This window comes from Myotis brandtii, unplaced genomic scaffold, assembly GCF_000412655.1.
Source record: "Myotis brandtii unplaced genomic scaffold, ASM41265v1 scaffold105, whole genome shotgun sequence".
Lineage (NCBI taxonomy): Eukaryota > Metazoa > Chordata > Mammalia > Chiroptera > Vespertilionidae > Myotis > Myotis brandtii.
In genome coordinates, this window is record NW_005353538.1 from 9,895,092 (window position 1) to 9,918,490 (window position 23,399).

A 23,399-nucleotide genomic window follows, 5' to 3' on the forward strand; every position below is an offset into this window, starting at 1 on the left:
GTCTCTGCCGATTTTTTGCTTTGAGTTGACAGAGTAATTTGAGTTAACAAGCTCCTTAACGAGCTCGGTCTCGGAACAAATTAAACTCATAAGTCAAGGCCCCACTGTATTCTATGAGTCCTAAGGTAGAAAATCCAGTTAGCTTACTCCACTTCACTTTTCATCCACCCACCATTTTATTTGAAATTCTAGTCTCTATTAAAGACCCAAAGACACAGTTTATGTGTTTTGATTTTTATTTAAATACAAATGGTTAAATAGGTGTGCAATACTGGTAAAGGTGCTTCTAGAAGCTGGTAAAGAAGGAAAGGACTGCCTGTAATTCCCTGAAGAAGGAAAAAACACACACACAAAATATAGAAGGTGAGGATAGTAATTCCCAGAAGCCTTCAATCCGTGTTTTACCATCTTTCCTCTTTCATCCTCTTCCATGTGCTTTTGCCACTTCCTTTGACTTCTGTGACCCTTATAGTATATTCACCAAAAGCACACAGGGTGATCTATGTAAAATCAAATTTGTTCTCATTTCTCTGTTCACAAGCACTCAAAGGGTTTCTTATCTCGCTCAGTATTAAAACTTTAGAGCATTTACCATGTGATCACTAAAGCCCATGTGACCAGACTCTTGACCATTTTCTGAATTTGTCTCTGCCATTTCCCCCAGTCCCCTGCCTTTTGGCAGTTCTTTAAAGATGTTAAGCACATTTCTGCCTCAGGGCATTTGTGCTTGCTAGTCCCAGGGGTGCTGGAACATTGTTCTGCAGAGAATCACAAGGTTCACTACCCCACTCTGCCCACTCTCTGTTCTGACTTATTTTATCACTTCAAAGGAGCCTTTCTTAAATAATCTATCCATTATAGTACAACACCCATCTCTTTCATCTTTTTAACCTCCTTTATTTTTCTTCTTAGCTCTTATCACTATCTGACATATATTTACTTGTTTGTGTATTTAGAGTCTGTCTCCACTGACTAGAGTATGAGCTTTCTGAAGCAAAAGCTTTCTGTTTATTTTGTATACTGGTATATTCCAACATTCTAGAACAGAACATGGAATATAGTAAGTGCTTGATAAATATTAGTCAAAGAGCTCAATCCCTAATTTGGTCCTCTTATACTAACTAGGCAATAAAAGCTATTCTGATTAAGTATCTATGCAATTATCCACCAGGGAATCACAAACCAGGAGTAGAAGAAGATGGGTAAAGATTTTAAGTAGTGAGATAAACTTTACTATAAAATATAATTTTAATTATGCTGTTGAAAGAGAGATTAACAATACTTATAATACAGTGTGATATTAAGCTCTTATGAGTAAAGTAATAGCTGGGTCTAAATTCATTGGACCCACTCTAAAATATATTTACCAAAACAATAAATGTGAGTTAACATGGATGCTTAAAAAGGTTTCAGAGCAGGAATTAAGGATCAGAGAGCAGACTCTGCAATGTACATTGAGAGAACAGTCAGAGAGCCAGAATCTGCATCAACACATGAATTACAGTCCAGGGTATATTTTATTCCGTTTTGGTATCAGGAGCTCAAGGTCAGTAATGTGATATCTGCACTTAAAGGACCAATATCCTGCTTCCTTCACAGTCATCTCCTCTGTTTTCTGTTTTGATTTTTGTTTTTTGTTGTTGTTTGTTTTTTTTTTGCTTTTCAGGACCTGAGCCAATGTTTGGTAACTCTGTGTGTTTGTGTGTGTGTGTGTGTGTGTGTGTGTGTGTGTGTGTGTGTGGAGTGAGAGAGAGAGAGAAATATCAAGTAATAATGCAAGCATAAGTACATTTATGTTTTATTAATTACTACCCTGTGTCCTTGATTGTTTATTACTTCCTGTCTTAGTTTGACTTATCTCTTTGATTGGCTGACTGATTAATTAATTATTGAGATGAGGAGGATCCAGAGTCATATAAGTAGAGGAAAAGAATAACATTTAGCACTAAATTACATCAATAAGCAACATTAATTTGACTACGCAAGCAATTGACGGTCATTAGCCAATGAACCTCACCACCAAATCACTTTCCCATTTATTATACCTGTCAACAACCTTGATACTTACTATTTTCAATTGCCAGGAAAGAGGTAGAAATATCTTGACATGGATAGTCGTTCAATGGTGGGCATCTGGGCTCTAACATCTGGCTTTTCAAATGATAGTTGAACCTTTTAAAAAAAAAAGAGGTTCTAGATGAAACATAACTCTTATCCACTCTCAGAAAACATTTTGCACCATGAGCCAAAATATTCTGGGAATGATGGGACCAAGCCAATGTATATTCTCACTCTCTGTCACAGTTACCCTACTGTTTAGAAGTATAGCCCCATGTCAGAATATACTCTTTATCTCAAAATAAACACCTCATGCCTAACCCAAGGACTTTCAAAGTTCACTTTTCTATTTTGCATTTCAGATCTACAGATCTTAACTGATTCCTGGAGTCAATTCATGAGAACTGGATCTCAAAAAGTTACACCTTCAACCTCCAACATTAATCCTGAATTCAATAAGGCACAAACTCAAATATTATTCCTAAAACCTGAACTCTACAACTTTCACATCCTAAACAACAAGCTGACATCTGAAGATTTTGTCATGGACTGATAAATGAGATTCTATTGATACCATTGCAATTAACTAGTTATTAATAATAGAACAGGAGCAAGGGGAAAGGCAAGACACTTCAGGCTTGTGATTTGGGCAGCTTCACCAGGAAGCTTGAATTTCACCAGCCCATTCCCTGGAGACCACTGGGGGAAGGGATCCAACTAATGGGAGATGAGTGCATGCACAAGGAGTTGGGGTGACAAGGGAAAGCGCCTGTCAGTCAAGCCTGGGGATCAATGGCTTTGGCTAGACTAGGCAGGGCCATTGCAAGCCTGCACCAACTTGGCAATGCATAAGCCAGCAGATAAAGAAGCTCACTCCCTGTGTGGCTCTCTTGGCTCCCATACTCCTCTGGCTTTGTTCCTGCCCCTGTTGTCTCCATAGCTGCATGGCCCACAGCCACGTGGACCTCACACGCAATGGACTATAACTGGAAACACAAATCAGCCAGCTTGATGCTCCATTTGACTGTGGAGACATGGAACAGAGACTCTGGACACTGGCTTTGATGTCAGATCTGCTGAAAACAAAATGGTAATTCTTATTGGCAGGACAAACGGAAATGGGACCTTGGAAACTCTGGGGTATAATTGCACACAAATGCAGCTTTCTATAACATATCACCTTCCCATGTGAGCCTCAGAAAATTCTCAGGATATTGCAACACACCCACTCCCACCAGCAAGTGGTGGGGATGAGGACCTCTCCCCACTGATCACACTATTTCTAGACTTCTCCTAGCAATGCCCTAAAGTACAATGTCTAATTCCTATTCATCCAACAGGACTTAATTTCCAAAGTTCCCATTCAAGGAGACCCTAATGCAAGTTACAATGCAATCTTCTCCTGTTTACTAAAGCTGTGTTCCTCTTTGCCCACAGAGTGCTACTGTTCTCTACAGTTTTTAATTTAAAAACAACCATACAGCCCTAGCTGGTTTGGCTCAGTGGATAGAACATTAGCTCCAAGTGGACTAAAGGACCCTGGGTTCAATTTCAGTCAAGGCTGATCCCCAGTGGGGGGCATGCAGGAAGCAGCCAATCAATGATTCTCTCTCATCATTAATGTTTTTTCTCTCTCTCTCCCCTCTCCCTTTCTCTTCGAATCAATAAAAGTATATTTTAAAAAATAGTAAAAAATAAAACTGCCCCATATTCTTAATACCCTAAAGGGAGAAAGGTATTGATATTCATGCATTGATTTATTGAATGAATATCAATTCCTATGTGCCAACATGTTGAGGTGTTGAGCACATTTCTACCTTCATGAAGCTTGCATTCAAGTGAGTAAGTACAGGTAAAAACAAACAGAATATATGCGGAATGAGTGGTGGTCAGAACCCTGGAGGAAAACAAATTAGGAGGGAGGGGGGAATGAGGAATTTCCTGAGGTGGAAAAAGAATTTGGTCTTCTTTTCTGGACCACTCCATTCAAAGAATACCTTCTCCCCTTTGTTCTTTCACCTGCCCTAGATCCTTTGTGTAATGGAGCCTATCGCAATCTGCAGTGACACATGTGTTTGCTGGTCTACTTGTTTCGAATCCATCTCTCTCACAAAAAGGTCCTGAGTGGCCTTATGACACAATATCTCACTTACACCTATGTCACAGGATAGCAATAATCACCAAGTACGATAACACCCAATATATATTTATTCAATAAAGTAAGCCTTACAAGTCAACTCAAAATACTTTCCATTATTTTACTTAAAAAATGTATAGCTCATAACAAATAAGCTTACAGGTTATATTATTTTGTTCTATTTTGACCTCGTGCAATTTTGTGTTAAATTCTCCTCTTTCTACATCAGTTGTCAACCCCTGGATAATGGAAACCAGGCACTGATCTACATTTGTTTGCCTGACAAAGCCTGAAATTGTCATTTGAAAGAAGAAAAATAGTAAAGTCTTCCAGCACATGTACATACACACACACACACACACACACACATACACACACACAGGACTAAAAAAGGAAGAAGAAAAAACTTACCATCCGAAATACTTCCTCGAGGTGCAATCGCCAAGAATACATTTGGAAGCATCTGATTAGTTGTGTGATGAAGAGAGAGCCTTTACTAGTGTCTCTCCAGGACACGTTATCTGTGAAGATAAGGAGTGGTCAGCCTTGGGCTGCACCCTTGAATGTTTTCTTTTCTCACAGGTTTTTTTTTTTTTTTTTAATGTAGCTTTTGTGTTTTTTAAGCATAGCTTTGGAATGAACTTGACATGTTTAGGGGAAACACTTATATCTCTACATTAACTAATTTTCCAAAAAGAGGAGAAAATAGGAAAAAAAAAACTGGCAAAGATTTAACTAAAGGAATAACTCACCAGAATTTCATGATTGCATTATATTCTTGGACCTGACTCTTACTGTGTGCTTCATGTTCATTCACTTGTTTTTGAAAAGAGGCTTGAGAGATAACTGAAATTACCCCATTTTACAGAGGAAAGAATGGATGCTCAGAGGATTAAAGAATTCCCCCACGCTTATACAGTAAGCAACAAAAATGGCTCGCAGACTTCCAGGCTGTTTACAGAGTGTATAGCATTCTGTCTTTTACAATATTATAAGCAGAGTGGGTGAACAAATCCAAAGGAAATTGTGGTCATGGTTTCACTGATGTGTATAATATCCCAACTCACTATGTTATATACATTAAGTATATATAGCATTTTGTATGTCAATCAAACCTCCATGAGCCCTGACTGGTGTTGCGCAGTTAGAGCATGGTCTCCACATTGGAGGGTCTCGGGTTCCATTTATGGTCAAGGGCACATACCTGGGTTGCAGGTCAGATCCCTGCCCCCTGGTCAGGGGGCGTGTGGGAGGCAACCAATTGATGTGCCTCTGTCACATGGATGTTTCTCTCTCTCTCCCTTTCCTTTTCCTCCCCCCCTCCTTTCCACTGTCTCTTAAATTAATGGAAAAAAATATCTTCACTCCTTGTGTGAGGATAAAAAACAAAACAAAACAAAACAAAAAAACCAAAACCTCCATGAAGTGGTTACAAAAAGGAAAGACTTAAAACAAAAATTTGCAACGTAGAAACATTCAAATGTTAGAGGCTTCTTAGAGGACTACCTAGAGGTCAAGGACTAAACGCTGATCCCTATTAGTAGGGCTGCTAAGCCCCAGGGTATAATTTCTAGCTCTTTTAAAGGATCTCCTGGTCCTGCTGAGCCATGCAATGGCTCCCTCTAAAAAGCATCAAATGAGAACCATGGAGAAAAGGAGTTGGAGCTGATAATTTAAGGATGGCAGCCAGTGTCTGGATCCACTAAAACTCTATTCAAAATGCTAAACAGATTTCATAGAAATTGGAATCAAATTTGTTTTTTAAATGGTGTATGGGGAATGGGGTTCATTGTATTAGGTTGTTTTAGTATGTGGTATACCTTTGACCATAAAGTGCTGCACTTAGAATAAAAGTACAGTTTTAAAAAGTGGAAAATATAGAATCTCTGTTTCCATAGAATAGGTCAGATAAATGTAAATTGTTTTGACAGCCCTCAAAATGTGTCTTACATCACTGATGCAGGGAGCCTACCTCAATATTCTAGAATCATTCTGAGGTGGCCTTGTCTGTAACTGAAAGACCTACGTGGGGTTGAGGAGCAGAAAGCAATGAAGTCCTTCTCCACGTGTGCCTTATAAACTGCATCGTCCTCCAGGTTCTCAGGTGACTGTGAAGAGCTGTCTTTCACGGCTGCTGGAGAGTCACTGACCCACAATTCCCCGCGATTTTCTGTGGAGACATTAACTTTGTGCAAACTGTGTGCCTCTATCAGTATACCTGTCACTATTGTCTGCCTCATTCTCTTCAAATGTTTCTCAGCAATTTCACACACACACACACACACACACACACACACACACACACATGCATGCATACACACACACACCAAACCCTTGCCCCACACACATACCTTGGCCTCCTCTAATGTGTTTAAGTGCCAATTAATAGTGGCAGCATCTTACCAGCAAGTAGTGATAGCATCAGCAAACTGGAAGAACCCCTTTCCTAAGAAGAGCGAAGGACTTAAAACCTTATCTGCATAATTTCAGAGCCTAGTTACCATTATTCAGCTTGGCTATTTCTGCTTTTTCTTCCAAACACTGCTCCAAAATGCTAAGAGGCAATTGGAAGTCCGAAAAAAGCAAAGGAAATGTTGACAGCAATTCGAAGTGCCCACATCAATCTACTCAATTCCCTTTAAATAATGCATGAGGGGGAAAGGGTGCTTCTACTATAGAACAGCCCCAATTTGCAATGAAATTCTTCTCAAGGCAAAGAATGTCAAAATGCCTGTAAGACATGTCCAAGTGAAGCTCTCATTAAAATAATCTTATTCCAAGATTTAGATATTTGTGTCCAACTTTGATTTAGGTAGTCTGAAGATCTGCTTCACAATTTACCTTGGATTAAATCAAATAGATATTTCTTAGCTGAAAAGACAATCTCTTATGATACTAACTCCCCTTGGCATTTCCCAAGAATTCAATAAGGTATTTGCACTAAATGGGGTCTAGGATTGTTTACCCTAAAAGCAAGACATACACCACAATCCATTACAAACACCTCATGCCCTTTGGATTTTCCATATCAGAACTCACCACCTCTGCAGGCCTGGACAATGATGACCTTAGGTTTGTCCTTGAGACTGGGGCAGTTGCGATTGTTGAATATCCGAAAGATGGTGTCATAAGGTAGCACGTCTGGGTTTTCATCGCTGTGCTGAGTCCCACAGAGTCTATCTAGGAGGCCATGGGACATGAACACCAGGAATGTACTATCTGAGGTACTGTGCTCTGGGCAGGCAGCAAATACCACCAGCACTTTCTCCATCTCCTGAAAAAGGCCACGGAGTCTTACTCTACAGGACAAGCATTAACACCAATCTGACCCCCTGTTTATGGTGAGCAGTATAAGAAACACCTGTAATGTTCCAGTCACTGTGCCTTCAGATAGTGGTTGCTCAGTGATAGGTTTCTTTTTTTTTCTGACAATGGAGCTGGGGGTTCAAGGACCTGCTCCTGATAACATTATATGAGCTGTCCTCTGGATGTATTTTATCTTTGTTTATTTCCCCTTAAATATTTTTCTTTCTATCTCTGTCTTTTATCTGATTACCTAATAGGAGCCCTGCATCATAAATGTATCATACCACTTCCCTTCAACAACCCTTCCCACTGTGCTTAGAATGAAATCACACTTCTGACATATGTGTTCGCCCTCCTGTCATCCTTCCTAGGCTCTCCTTTCACTGGTCTTTTTGTATATTTCATGTGCCAGTTTCATATGTAGTTCAGACTTTTCATTGTAGTCATCCCTCTTGGAATGGATTGCATTCACATATTCCCAGACCTGTCTTGTTAGTGGTTGTCATCTGTCAGGACCTATACTCTCTCCTGTCAAGGCTTTTCCTGACGGTTCCATCAAAGCAATTACTCCCCACTCCCCAAATCGCTCCTGTGTTTTCTTTTCTCAATTACTTTTCACTTTATTTTCACTCTTACAGAGAGACACAAGACACATCAAATCTCTGAAATTTTCTGTTTTTCTTTTCATATGATTGCCCCCCCCCCCCCCCCCACAAACTAAATGCCCCTCCACCAGTAAACCTAAATCAATTCAAATTCGAACGTCCTGCTCATTCACAGACCTACCCCCAGTGCCGAAAACAGGCCCTGGGACCAAGTCAGGACTCAGTACTTATATGGTGACTACATGCCTTTTAAACATTCATTACTTTAGAACTTTCTGGGACTGTTGGGTCTGAATCTCATTCACCTCACTTTGGAACCGAGAATTATGTGGGTATACATGCCAGTCACTTTCTGTCTAGTTTTATGGAATTGAGGATCTTTGGAGCCCAAAGAGACAGAGATGTCATCTTTCTAATAATTTCATTTTACAAACACACATACTCACGTGCAGGTGCACACACAGAGAGATATGTGGCCTAAGGTTGTTAAAGCATTTGCCTATCATTATAAAGTTAGTTTGTTAGTAGGAGGTTGTATACAGTGCGTGAGGAGCCCTTACCTTGGCTGTGAGATTCTCTTCCACAATCACACGGTAGCCAAGGCCCACAAGTAACTCTGTCATCCCTGTAATGTCATGTTCTGCCCCTTGTCTGGGCTGAAGGTGATCAAACTCTCTATTGCATATGATGAGAGCCAGGCGAGTGCGGTCTGTTCTCTCCTTTATTGGATAGATCTGCAGGAAATGGATATGCAGTGAGTTTGACTTACCTAAATCTCTTTTAAACCTTCATATACTAATCTCTGTTGCTTTGTTACAGGATCATGGATCTGCTTTCTCCCCTCTCCTGCACCAGAGACCCTGCCTTTTGCTTTGTAATGAATGGATTGAACTGACAAAAGAAATAAGTGAGAATTGAAAGTGATTTAGAACTTTCAAATTATATAAAAATAAACTGAAAAATAAAATTATGTAATATATTTTCCAAGAGCCCAGAAGTGGACCTAGAACATATTTGGGATGCTTACTCAAGAAATTTAAGAGACTAGAACAAGTCCTACTATAACTTTCTCCTCTCTCTTCTCCACCTAGACAAATCATTCTCAGTGTTCAAGATTCACATCAAATTTCATAAAAATCAGGAGAATTTTCTATTGGCTCCTGCTAAAAATAAATACATCAGAGATGCTTTGCCTTTGGTAACATCATTATTTCAGTATTATTTTTAACACATCAAGATAAAATGGGTATCAGGCTTTAATTGTATTTTAAGTCATGTTTTGTGTCTAGGCTTTTCAACTAGTATGAAAATAATTACTAAATATTTTAATCTATAGCTACAGCTTAATTTTAATAAGTCTCAAATAGATAGAAGAAATAAATGAAGAGAGAGAGATCTGTATTTTATCATGGGATTGAAAGAAAATTGAAATCTGTGTGAGGCTATATGAGTTCCTCCTTGCTCTATGAAAATGATTACCACTGTCCCCAACCCACCACTCTGCAATTAGTGCTTTAGGGAATCAAGTACTTAGTGAAAGCAATTGCTTCTCTCTCTTTCTCTTATGGATAGAACACAGTACCTCTCCAGCCCTTTCTTTGCACACATTCAGGAACTTTTCAGGAGGACAAAGCTTGAGGGTATCCATAGTTTCTGCTGACTCAGCTGGCCCAGTCACTTCTGGAGGAACTGCAGGATCTATCACATGACATCACATGATGTAATTTTAATATCTGCATCTGTTACCCATTTTCACCTAAGACATACTGACAGAGAAGGTAAGTCATGAAAAGTTCTTTAAACACTTTTAAATGTAGGAATTTTCCTTGTATCTAACCTCTAATATGAAGAAGTGTATTGTGATTGGGGAAAAAAGGGGAAATTCTTGGTAGCAGATGCACCCAAAAATGTGATACTAGATTATGATTATTAAGAGGAAAACACCTTCCTTAGTGACTTGGGTCAAATTTGGCTTTTTTTGTATTCAGCTAAAACAGCTTGAGTCTTGATATTTTTTACTCTACTGCACTCACTCATCTAAGTGGACAGTTTCTTGTCACTGAGCAAGAGTATATTGAATAAATATTTAATAGAGTGCTATTCATTAGAAACACAATTAAGTCACATGTGCAATTGAATTTTTTCTAATGTTCACATCATAAAAGGAAAGAAAAACAGATGAAATTAATTTTAATAATATTTTATTTGACATAATATATTCAAACTATTATCATTTTAACATGTGTTCAAGCACTATGTAGTCACAATGTGGCTGGTAGCTATCATATTGGACTAGAGGCCCAGTGCACAAATTTGTGCACGGGTGGGGTCTGGCTGGACCACTCCGATCAAGGCCAATTAGGCTGGCTAGCCAGAGGGGAAGGGCCATGGGCAGTTGGCTGGCTGGCCCTGCCAGCTAGTGGAACATCCAGTGGAATTGACAATTTGCATATTAGCCATTTATTTTATAGGATGGTAGAACATCCCAAGTCTGCTCCTAATTTATACACAACACAGACACAGACGCACACTAAGCATCTAAAAGAATCCTCAATCCTGTAACATCCAGGCATTATTTTTTCAGGGACCTCAGCCTGAATTCTCAACTTTTCCAGAGGAGATGGGCTTCTAGGATTCCTTGAAAAGCTGTGGAGTCAGCTATGTCCAGGAGAAATGCTACTAGCCACCAGAGTACTGATTCCAGAGCCAGGGGGACAACATTTTGCTTGGAGATTCTAACATACACTTGAAGTCCTTGCCTCCAAAGTTCTGATGAACTGACACTAAATTTTCAACCCATGTTTTAAAATGTGAGAGAATAACTCCTCCCTTTTGAAGAAGTTTGTTTCTGACTCATCCTGACCCAGTCCTTAAAAAAACCTTACTGTATCTGTCAGAGCTTGGCATCACTTGACAAATTTTGCAAGAGACTGGAAAAGTCCAGCACCCCTCCTTTCTGAGGAATGAGTAAGAATTCATAAACAGCCCTAACCGGTTTGGCTCAGTGGATGGAGCGTCGGCCTGTGGACACAAGGGTCTCAGGTTTGATTCTGGTCAAGGGCATGTACCTTGGTTGCGGGCACATCCCCAGAGGGGTGTGTGCAGTCGGCAACTGATCGATGTTTCTCTATCATCGATGTTTCTAGCTCTCTATCCCTCTCCCTTTTTCTCTGTAAAAAATCAATAAAATATATTTTTTTAAAAAAGAATTCATAAACAATAGAAGAGAGGTTTGCCAAGATCTAATTAACAAGGTTTTTGTCTAGGAACAAACCTTGATGGTTATTTACATGAACCAATCAAGGCACTCCCTGGTTTTCTTTTATTTAAAAGAAAAAGGCAATATTATCCTGTATAAATGTTTTAGTTTCTATTTTTTCTATTTTACTCATTTATTTCCATTAGTTTTTTCATAACATTTTTAATAAACATCTTTCTAAAACATATGCTAAACACTGAAGCTCTATAGAAGCAGCAAATTGTTAGTCTCTAAGGGAACCAAGCTTTCTGAACATTTTTATAGATTAAAAAGAGGCATGCTCTCCTTTATCATCCCAAAAGATTCTGGCAATGTAAAGACGCCCCGGGTCCTGGGAGGTTCCCTCATTAGAGAGGATGTTTCTCAGCAAAAACCTCCTCTGTTTCCAAGCTATTTGCAAGTTTGGTGAACACTCTTAACTTAAGAAACATCATCTCCTAATGACCATTGTGTGTCTATATATAATTATAGTGTTTGCAGTTAAGATTGGGAATTATATTTCTATGTTACATCTAATAGTATGAATTAGCATGAAAACAAATCCTCTCATTACAATATAATAGATATTATAGTACAGCCTGCTGCCCTAAAGGAGTTTCTGGCAGTCTGGGAATGGAGCTGAAAGAAATGCGAGAAATAGGAGTTTAGATAAACTTGAAAAAGCTCAGTTTACCTGTTACCTAAGGACACATTCAGGAAACCCCTTCAAATGATATAAAAAGGAAGGGACTGGTATTAGATGAGACAAAACCATATCCCTCGATGGGTAGCATTTTGAGTACTTATCTCTCTGACTAAATATCAATACTTGGTACATCGTATGTGTTTATATATGAGTTTGTTTAATAAAATAAGCAATCAAATACCTTGTATTCTTTCTATTCCCCACATCATTCCCTCAATATTATACTAGGGAACCTCAGAATTATATCTATGGCATGTCCAAAAGGCCTGGCCAGGACCTTACTTGTTCTAACAGCTCATCTCACCCAGCTTCCTGGCCTGCTAGGCTTGTGGACCTTAGTTGTCCTAGGATCACCCTGGGACTCCATGTGCAGATAGAGCCCAGGGAACCACAGAACACATCATGATAGGATTTACCCCTGCCTCCTGCCTGCTACTTTCTATCTCTGCTGATGCAGTAGTTTATCTCAGCTTGATTTAATGCTTATTGTCATTCCTGGGGTTGCTAAAATTATTTTATAATTTCTAATATTCAAGTGTGATTTCTGTTTGCAAATATTTTATTTTTGGAAAAAAAATCCAATTATTCCTACCCCATCCCAGATTAAAGAGAAAGTAATAAACCTGAACAAGGAGCAGGATGAATGTTAGTGAGAACACAGCTCAGGCCACAATCTTGGACATCTATCAGAAAAGAGTGTCCTTCCTGCTGAGGGGAATGTCCCTTCCACCTAGAGAAGGGCTTCTTTTAAAAGCTGATACACAGATATGCATAACCCATGGACACAGACACTAGTGTGGTGAAGGCCTGGGGGATAGAGGGGAAAAAATGGGACATATGTAATACTTTCAGTAATAAAGAGACATTAAAAAAGAGAAAAGAAAAAAGAAAGAAAAGCGTATGTGTAATTGTGAGGGCTCTATAATGTATTTAGTCTTTTATGTATTAATTTTTTATTATTATTGATGAACTCTAGTGAAACAGGAATTTTAGGGGTGAAATAGGACAAGTTTAGGAAATATTAGAACTTTTGGAAGTTAAGGGAACCATGTAGGAAGCACAGGGTTGCAGAGCAGCAGAAGGTATATTTCCATAGAATAGGGGAGCTGAAAAGCTGCAACAGGTACATTTCCATAGAATGAGGGAGCTGGGAACAGCAAAAGGTCTATATTTATAAAATAAAGAGAAGGAAGCCCTTCATCCAGAAGGAGAGGAAGAAAGCCCAAAGGGAATAGGAAAACAATAGGAAATGAGATGGGGGAGAACTTCACATGTCCCAACCTTGAGCCCAGGAATTACTATAGTAACCAGTCCAAGGGAATAGTGACCAATCAGAGGGGATATTAAGTCACCAAGATCTGCAGCTTTTATAAGCCGTAGGGAAAAGGAACTCAGTGGGATCTTTTCCCCCTCCCTACGTGGGAGTCCATTCTGTGGGGCTCTTTCCCTCTCCCAACATGGGAGTCCATTCTGTGGGGCTCTTTCCCTTTCCCCTCATGGGAGTCTGTACTTGTTCTTCAATAAATCTCCACCTTTGCCATACCACTGTCTGTCCGTGGATTCATTCTTCAATTCCAGGGGACAAAGAACCTGGGTTCTAGTCCAAAAACTCTGTATCACTAGTATACAGGTTTGGTATTTTATTTTAAACTCTGCAGCAAGCAGAGTCCATCACTGTTGAACTTGGGTCTGAAGACATGTAGTCTCTAGTAGCATTTGTAATCCAATCTAGGTCAAACAAATAAACTAACACTCAGAAGCCTGCTACTGTATTTGGTTATATAAAACGACTCAAGCCTATTAATGTGTCCTCTGAGGTCACGGTTCATTATGCTTGTCAATTTCATGGACAGGAATTAAATGTAAGGTTTTTAAGTTTTTATAAGGATCTCAATATAACAATACACACCTTAAAAGTTTAATCCAGAAATTCTAAGAATTGGCATGAGCCAACACTTGTGAAATACACTGAGTTTTCCTCCCATAGTTACTATTGAAGACAAGATTTCCATAGACAAAATATGGTCTAGTTCCCTGCTCTGCATGAGGGAGAGCCATAGGCTATCTCTCAAACTGCTGAGACCAAGGCGACAGACTACAGCTCATCCCGTCCTTCCCATCCAGACTGCTGGACTGAATTAACCATCAATAACTTCAAGAACGTTTCCTGGAGGAGGCCTTGTGGTGGCAGGAGTGTACATGTCAAGAACTTTTTTTTAGAAAGATCTCTCCCATTAGAGTCATTCAAATAAGTCATCGAATTACCATATTCTGTGGTCTAGAAAACAATTGCCAAGTAGATGAGGGAGAGACAAAGGCATGACAGCCTGACTGAGGAGGCATCAGCTGGCAAGCAGCCAGGTAACTCCAGGTGTTGGCTTTATTAGAGTGGTTTGTCCAAGTGCCTCTAGGACTCAAGGATTATGAACTGAAAGGAATGGGTCAAGGAAGAAGAAACTGGCTACTAACAATTATTCCGAACCCTTATTGTTAGTTATTGATTGTCTTTAATTTGGGGGAGTGTTAAATGGAAAAAAAGGTATTAAAAACAGGAAGTTACCCAGAGATGAACTTTGCTATGTCAGTAAGCCAGGCATAGGTTTCCCCTAGTCCCGGAGAAAAAGAGGTCTTGCTTTCAAAGAACAACTTTTGCCTCTGATTGCATTTGGGAAGCATAAAAGAGACCAGGGGTTGAGAGTCCGCCAGAGCTCCCTTCTCGGCTGCGTGGGGGACTTAGGGACCTTGGATAGAAGGAGCAGGTTAGATGCCTGTCTGTCTTGTATCAGGGCCTCAGGAGCATGTGAGGTAGAGGTCGGGCCTTACACAATGGTCTACAGCCTAGTTCCATGCTAGTGTGTGAAGGCAAACCCCTATTTTATAAAACTACTGTTTGGAAGTCTCTGCTATTCTTTGGATGGCCTCTAATTCTGAAAAAGTAACTTTGCTTTCTAGCCTGCTTGAATAATGGGGGAGATAAACTTAGCTATCTGACCTTGTAGGCCAGAGACTAGATACACCCAATGCCATGCCAGGTGCATTTTTTTAATTGGAGAACTGTGTAGTTTTCAAGGCCGCCGCCAGCAAGCACAACACAAAGGGGCTCTTCTATAAAAAGGGAAGTTCTGCTTATAGCTTTGCTTAGAATTTGGATTCATTTCCCTGAGCCCACCGCGGTGAATAAAGTGTAACTCCAAACTCTCAGAGCGCCGTTTGGTTCTTCTCTGTTTTTTTCTGTAACAAGTGGACAACATCACTCACAGAAAATGCAAGAGGGCAATTAAATGAAAGAGTCCACATTGAAAATCCTAGCTTTTCTGTCAGGATTGAGTTTATTCTCTGAGTGCTTCACCAACATTGAAATATTTTATTCCACCTGGAGAGCAAACTTTTGGAGAGAAATTATAAAACTATTCAATGACAGACTTTAAATCTTCATGTCAGATAACTATAAAATTTTCTAGGGATTCTTAGACTTAAGTAACTAGCTGACTAACTAACTAACTAACTAACTAAGTAAAGTGCCCTGCCAGGGGGACTAGAGAGTGTGGTATGAAGTTTATCAGACTGTTCTCATAAACTTCAACAACTGAGCTACCATATACTCAGGATGGGAAGTGAGTTTTAATTATTAGAAGGACTCTGAGGCTAAAGGAATAAGAATAAAGAGTAATAAGACAGGGGATATACAATAGTGTCACTGACTTAGAAATGGGGCCCTGAAGCCAGATGTAAACACGTTGTCTGCAAACTAACATGACCAATGAAGAAATCCTATGTGGGTGCAAAGACACGGGGCCTGCATGGACTTTAGTCTGAGCTGTAGACCTTACCTGAGGGCAGCCCCATCTTCTCTGCAAGGTGGGAGTCGATTTTACGGATGTGATCGATACATACTTGGCTTGCCTTGTCCCCTTTCGGAATGACTGAGTCAATCAAAGCTCGGGCCTTATCCATATCTGTGGCATTTTCATGTCTTACTTTCTCCATCTCCTCCTGGTTCAGCACTTTTTTCTCTAATAGGTCATCCAACAAGACATTTATGGTGCCTGAGGTCACTGATTGGATAAAAACCTTCCTCTTCTCCTTCAGGTCTTTGTCTGTTTGAAGCACAAGAATCCCTCAAGTTACTAAACAGCCTCATTTTCCTCTCAAGTCAGCAACAGCCTCCTTTACATTTAATCCATAAAATGTCCCTCCCCATGCAGTTCAGTCATCCTGAGCTACCCACAGCCCTCACTCTCCCCTCAGTGTTACCCAGTGTGCTCACTGAGAGCCTGAAGTCAGAGATTTACTATCAGTGCCTCCTGTTTATTCAACTCTGCATAATAAAAGAAGGAAACAGTGATAGCCTATTTCCCTGGGGGACAGCAGCTGCTGGTACCCATCTCATGGGGATCCTGCACCCTTTGGCAGATTAATTCAGTTAAGCCTTTAAGGCCCCTTCTCTCCATCCCTTCCTCCTTCCTCCTCTTTCTTCCCTCTCCCTCAGTTCTGTTCACCCAGTTCACCTAAACATTCACAGAACTTAATTATGGCTTCCCCAAAAGCCAGCCACTTTCAAAAATTTTCCCCAAGACCTATCCTTCTAGAAAGTAAACAAACTAACAAAACAGAACAACAAAAACAAGAAAAAAAAACCCCAAACTCACCGGCCATGGCTTTTCTCTCCTAGCCTTGGAGTGCAATTTGAAACTGAAAGCATGATCCACCTCGTTTTAAGCAGGGTGTGTACACATATCAGGAAATACCTATTGCTCATTCATATGCATGTCTTTATTTTTTCTCCAAAGTAATAATCTTATTGCTTAACTTCAGAGTGTCTCAGCGTGTATATCCTTGGAAAATTTCCTTCACCAGCACTGGATGAGGCTGGGGTAGGAAGGGAGTGCAGCCCAGAGGATAAGAAAGTAAAGAGAAAGTATGCATTCACTCAAACTCACACACTAATGAATCTCTCATTCATTAGGGAGTGTGATCAGGAAAGCAACTCATCCTTTGGTGTCTTAGCCCATTCACGCTACTGTAACAAAATGCCACAGACTGGGTGGCTTATCAACAAGAGGACTTTATTTCTCCCAGTTCTGCATCTGGAAGCGCAAAACCAGGTGCCAGCATGGTTGGCTTGTGGTGAGGGCCCTTTTCAGGGTTGCAGACTGCTGACTTCTCACCATGACCTCACCTGGCAGAAAGGGTGAGCTAGCGCTTTGGAATCTGACTTAAGGGTGTGAATCCCATTCATGAAGCTTTTGCCCTCATGATAAGTTCAACTGCTAAAGTCCTCAACTCCTGATATTGTCACCCTGTGCCTTAGGTTTTCAACATCTGAGTATTGGAGGGACACATACATTAAATCTATAGAATTTGGAGAAGTTGAACCATTGTGATCCGTGTCCCCGTCCTGCAGATCTGCTATGTCCTAGGATCTATGTGTTTCTGAGAAGCAGCTCTGCTATTAGGAGTGAAAACATTTTCCACCAGAATCAAATACTTTCTTATCTAACACTTTCTTTTCAGATGATTCTATTTTGTGGGATACTATAGAACAGGGGTCCTCAAACTACGGCCCGCGGGCCACATGCAAGTACAAATATTGTATTTGTTCCCGTTTTGTTTTTGTACTTCAAAATAAGATATGTGCAGTGTGCATAGGAATTTGTTCATAGTTTTTTTTTAAACTATAGTCCAGCCCTCCAACGGTCTGAGGGGCAGTGAACTGGCCCCCTGTTTAAAAAGTTTGAGGACCCCTGCTGTAGAGTCTGACTCAGACTCTGGACTCAGATGTCTGATAGCATTTTAAACTTACTTTCTTGGGCAAGGTATTAAACTTCCCCATGCTTTTGGTTCCTCTATTGGTAAAATAAGTAATAGTACATACCTACACACCTTTGAACATTAAGTGAATAAAATGTGGAAATTGCATAGCACATTGTGAGCACACAATGTTATTATTTGTTATTAATATTTTTTAATTTAAATATTTCTAAATTAAATAGCCAATGTTAGTTATTTGCAGGTTATCTAGTTAAATTTCTCTCTTGTGAGACTCCTCCTCCATCTTATTCATTCTCTTAGCAAATATATCTGGGTGACCTACTCCATGTTAGACACTGCTCTAGGCTCCAGGCGTTCAGTCAACACAGCCAGTGGTTCATAGTTTTTTTTTAAACTATAGTCCAGCCCTCCAACGGTCTGAGGGGCAGTGAACTGGCCCCCTGTTTAAAAAGTTTGAGGACCCCTGCTGTAGAGTCTAATGACTCAGACTCTGGACTCAGATGTCTTCACATTCAAGGTGAGAAGAGAAAGGTGAAACCAATATGTGACTGAAATTGTGTGAGAGTGTGGTAAGTGCTAAGGAGAAATTAATTAAGAAAGCCATAGATGAAATATGGAGGATGTTAAAACTGAAGACAGAGGAGCACAGGAAGGCCTAAAGAGTCACTGCTCTTTGTAAGCACGTGTTTAATTGCTCATCCCAAAATAAACTCAACATAACCAATTTATTTCATAGATATGGTTGAAGGAAGATAGACTAATAACAAAATGCCTATTAGTCTTTCAAAGTTATCAATTTATTTACTCAAAATACTGATGGGAATATTACCTTAGTTTCTTAAGAGAATAGTTAACCAGAGTTACTAAAGATTCAGTGTGTGTATGAGTGTGCATACATGCAGGAAATATCTAAATTAAATATTATGAGCTATAATATTACAGTTTACTATTAAAAGCAAACTTATATTTTGACACGTGGACCACCAGTTCCTTGTTGTGATGTAGGCTACTTGTTAACTGTATTTTCTCATTATAATAAAATCCACCGTGTAGATTTTAATGTAAGACTTTTCTCAATGTGTTTTTTTTTTAAATATATTTTATTGATTTTTACAGAGAGGAAGGGAGAGGGAGAGGAATAGAGAGTTAGAAACATCAATGAGAGAGAAACATTGATTCAGCTACCTCGATTCAGCTGCCTCTTGCACACCCCCTACTGGGGATGTGCCCGCATCCCAGGTACATGCGCTTGACCAGAATCGAACCTGGGACCCTTCAGTCCGCAGGCCAAGGCTCTATCCGCTGAGCCAAACCAGCTAGGGCTCTCAGTGTGTTTTTATTTTTACGTTGCTACTTACCCAATCCAGTATGCAGCACAGTCTTGTGACCCTTGGCGCAGGGAGGCTTGTTGTAGGAAAGAAAGAGGAAATTGCAGGTATATCGCTTCCTGTATACATTTATATTTATTCATTGATTTCTAAAATGCGTTAAGGATTTCACATGAGGGTTCTCTACAAGCCAGGGCCATACACCAATGAGTAGAAACATGCTGAGGGAGCATTTCAGCCCCAGCCAGCCACACCCCTAGCGGGGACCCCCACCCCAATTAGGAACATGGCTGGCCTGCAAATCCCTCATCTTGGCCATGCCCCCTAGTGGAGAGCCCCACCCCAATTGGGGGTGTGGCTGTCCTTAAAACCCCTCATGACTCCTCACCCCAGCTGTCCCCTCCCCCCCAGTGGGATCCTCACCTCCTATCCAGAACCCTATCAGGGCAGGCTGGTTAGCCCCCAACCATGCACCAGGCCTCTCTCCTATACAATAAAAGGTCAATATGCAAATTGATCCGAATGGCAGAATGAATGACCAGAATGACTGCTCAACCAGTCAATATGAAGTGCACTGACCATCTCTCTATCTCTTTCCCCGGCGGCAGGCTCCGATTGCCCAATGGCGAAGGGGGAACCAGGGAATGGGTGGCAGGGGACGCGGGTGGTGCCAGGCCAAGGTCCCCGCCCCACCAGTCACCCACACACAGAGAGCAACCCATGGCAGGGGCGGGCCTGACAAGCGGGTGGAATGACATTCCTCTCAGTTCCTCCCACCTACTGGCAGGCTCCCATTACCTGATGGAAAATGGGGAACTGGGGGTGGTTGGTGGTGAGGGGCAGGACTGGCTGGGAGCAGCCAGGGAAGATGGCCCTGATCGCAAGCCAAGCCTAGGGATCGCACCTGCTTACAAATTTCATGGGCTGGGCCAGTAGTTTAGGTATAGAACATTGCATTTATTTAATGTAAATATTTTGATGAGTTTAGAAATATACCTACATTCATGGTACTATCACCACAAAGTCTAAAATTGTACACAGTGAAGTATAATTTTATATTCAATTTATTCATCTGTTTCTTTAGGCAATGTGCTTTCTGAATCTTGTTGAAAATTTTCCCTAGAAAAATGTCATAATTATATTTTTCTATATTTTTTTTCCTAATAACTTGAAAGATTTGCTATTTACATTTAGATCTTTACTACATCTGGTAGAGTTTTTGTGTATGGCTTTAGGTACAATATGTGTGTGTTTGTGTGAGTGTGTGTGTGTGTGTGTGTGTGTGTGTGTGTGTGTGCATTTCTATAAAATAATATCTTGAATCACTCATTTTACCTCTGCAACATAACATTTTTTATATTGTTCATTTCCAGCATTTGTATGCTTTATTGTGTATCTATTTGTCTACCCATGTGCCAACTGGATTTCATGATTTATGTTCAGGCAATCTCCCAACCACTTCTTAATTATTTTTTCTTAGATATACTTACTACTTGACCTTCTAAACAAAGATTATAAATAACTTTTCAGTTTAAAAAAATACCTGGTTAGATTTTCTTTGGTATTCTGTTGTGTTTATAGATTAATTTGGGTAGAAAATTAAAAACCTTACATTTATTTGTCTTCTTATTAATGCTGTGGCATATCCCTCATGATAGTTAAATTTTTGTCTATGTCACTCAATAAATTCTTAAAGTAGTTTCCCATATATACCTTGTAACTATTTGTTTATAATTTTCTTTAAGTACGTTGTAAGATTTGTTGCTCTTGCAAATAGAAGCTTAAGAAGCAAAATAATTTCTACTTGTATGTCTTTTGATTAGAAAGGGGTATTAATGTTATATATTTATCAAAATTCTTGCAAATGTGGGGAATTTCTTATTAATTCTGTGAGGTTTCAATAAGGAACTCTGATAAAGAACGTGGCATAAGTAAATGTGGTACTCAAATCCGCCCACAACCACATCAAACTTCCAACTAAACTACAGAACAAGCATCATTCAGAGCCACCTGAAACCTAGCTGAATGAAAATCCTACAACTAGGGATTTAAAGAAGAAGCCACTTCAAGACTGGTAGGAGGAGGAGAGACACAGAACGAGCTGGTCGCATTCCCACATTCAGCAGATATAAATCGGGAAGGATATCTGTTCTGCAGAGGTTCCCGCTGAGAAGCAAGGGGTCCCATCCACATACTAAGACCTGCAGCCCAGGATTCCAGTGGCAAGAGGAGAAGTTCCCATTACTTCTGGCTATGAAGACCAGTGGAGATTGTGGCTGAATGAGATGGAGGGCTTCTGGAGTCCCAAGCAGTTCTTTACAAAGGGACTGTGAGTAACCCTACTTGGACTCATTGGTTCTGAATTCCAGCACTGGGACAACAGTTTGAAAATCACTAGGGACCTACAGGAAGGAAATGAATTGTTTGGCATCCGAGTGAGAGGTGGCAGGCAGGTTTCTGCCAAAAGAAGTGCTGGCAGAAGACATTGTTCCTTTTCTAAGAACCCTTCCAGAGAGTCTGCAGGCACCATACCTGGATCTCCATCAACCTGTCACACTGTCTGCCCTGCCCTGGTGATTCCCTTTTCCTCACTGCATTCAACTTGTCAGCCCCACCTCCCCCATGTCATTTCCAGTGGCTTTTTCATAAATGTGTCCTCTCTTGCCTCATGCTTCAGACATTCCAAAAAACTCTCAAATAAGCAGCATCAGGTGTCTGCACACACTGTACTACTTTCTATATGGCCCCAGGCCCAGCACTAGCAGTAGTTGGCTTTGGTTCACATGTGCCATCTCTTGAGCACCTTCAAGCCCAGCACTAGTAGCAACCATTTGCAGATTGTTCTGTAGCATGTGCTGGGTGGCCCAAGGTAGGGCAGAGACAGTCACTGATTTTACACCTCTTGGGAGACCCTAGGGCAGTGGTTTAACCTGTGGGTCGTGACCCCTTTGGTGGTCGAACAACCCTTTCACAGGGGTCTCCTAAGACCATCCTGCATATCAGATATTCACATTATGATTCATAACAGTAGCAACATTACAGTTATGAAGTAGCAATGAAAATAATTTTATGGTTGGGTCACAACATGAGGAACTGTATTTAAAGGGCCAGAAGGCGGAGAACCACTGCTCTTATCTCTGATTTCAGAAGAACAAGCATTTCTCTCTCCTTAAAGGAACTGTACCCAGCAAACAGCTTCAGAGTACACTGGATTACAGCCCTGTCAACTCCATAAGGGACACAATCACCAGCAGACTTAGTGGGCACCAAAGCCTCACTGAAGCAAGTCCTATTCTGTAGGTTTCACTCCTGCACAGCAGCTCCTCTGTTTTAGTGGCAGCTGGTCCTCAAAGGGGCAACCAACAGTAATCAAGGCTCAACTATAACTGAACAGGGGTGTACCTGGAGCACCTAGCTTGGGTTACTGTGGAGGCAGTGCCACTGGGCCCTATATGACACCTACTATACAAGGCCATTCTACTAAGTTCAGCTCTACATAAAACATAAAAACAAACCTAGAGAAGCAGCCAACATGGGGAGACAAAGGAACAGGTCACAAGTAAAAGTACAGGAGAAATATCCAGAAAAAGGACTAAATAAATGGAGGCAAGCAAACTACCAGATACAGAATTCAAAACAATGCTGTAGAAACTTAGTGTGTACAAGGAACTTAGTAAGAACTCCAACAACATGAAAAAAAAACCCCACATAGAAACCCTAAAGAAAACACACAAAAATTAAACAAATTAATGACACCTGAACTGAAATGACAAATCATTTACAGGGAATCAACAGTAGAATAGATGAAGCCGAGAATCAAATCAGCAATTTGGAATATGAAAAGGAAAAAACACCCAATCAGAATAGCAAAAGGAAAATAAATAAATAATAAAATATGGGGAGCATCCAGGACAACTTCAAGTGTACCAACATTCACATCATAAATAAATATATAGGGAGCATCCAGGACAACTTCAAGTGTACCAACATTCACATCATAGGGGTTCAGGAAGGAGAAGAGAGAGAGCAACAAATGAAAACCTATTTGAAAATATAATGACAGAAAAATTACTAACCTGATGAAATAAATTGACATACAAGTCCCAGAAGTGCAGAGAGTCCAAAACAAGATGAACCCACCAAGACACATCAAAATTAAAATGAAAAAGGTTTAAGATAAAGACAAAATCTTAAAAGCAGCAAGAGAAAAGCAATCCATCGCCTACAAGGAAGCTCCCATAAGACTGTC

At 40.3% G+C, this 23,399-nt stretch overlaps 1 protein-coding gene across 2 annotated transcripts in view; it reads right to left on the reverse strand.

Moving 5' to 3' along the window:
- Nucleotides 1-218: 218 nt before the first annotated feature.
- Nucleotides 219-23,399, reverse strand: part of LOC102257847 (caspase-13-like) — a 48,128-nt gene continuing 24,947 nt past the window's right edge. Inside the window, exons 1-9 of one of the 2 annotated variants that reach the window (XM_014539836.1) lie at nt 16,700-16,734; nt 15,881-16,147; nt 9,689-9,804; nt 8,667-8,840; nt 7,235-7,469; nt 6,222-6,365; nt 4,607-4,716; nt 2,046-2,172; nt 219-326 (exon numbers count right to left, since the gene is read on the reverse strand). In XM_014539836.1, the coding sequence (XP_014395322.1) occupies nt 2,074-2,172; nt 4,607-4,716; nt 6,222-6,365; nt 7,235-7,469; nt 8,667-8,840; nt 9,689-9,804; nt 15,881-16,147; nt 16,700-16,706 (1,152 nt within the window). In that variant the 5' untranslated portion in view covers nt 16,707-16,734 and the 3' untranslated portion in view covers nt 219-326; nt 2,046-2,073. Of the gene's footprint in view, nt 327-2,045; nt 2,173-4,606; nt 4,717-6,221; nt 6,366-7,234; nt 7,470-8,666; nt 8,841-9,688; nt 9,805-15,880; nt 16,148-16,699; nt 16,735-23,399 lie in introns of those variants that run through there. The other variant, XM_014539841.1, reaches the window with a different exon arrangement.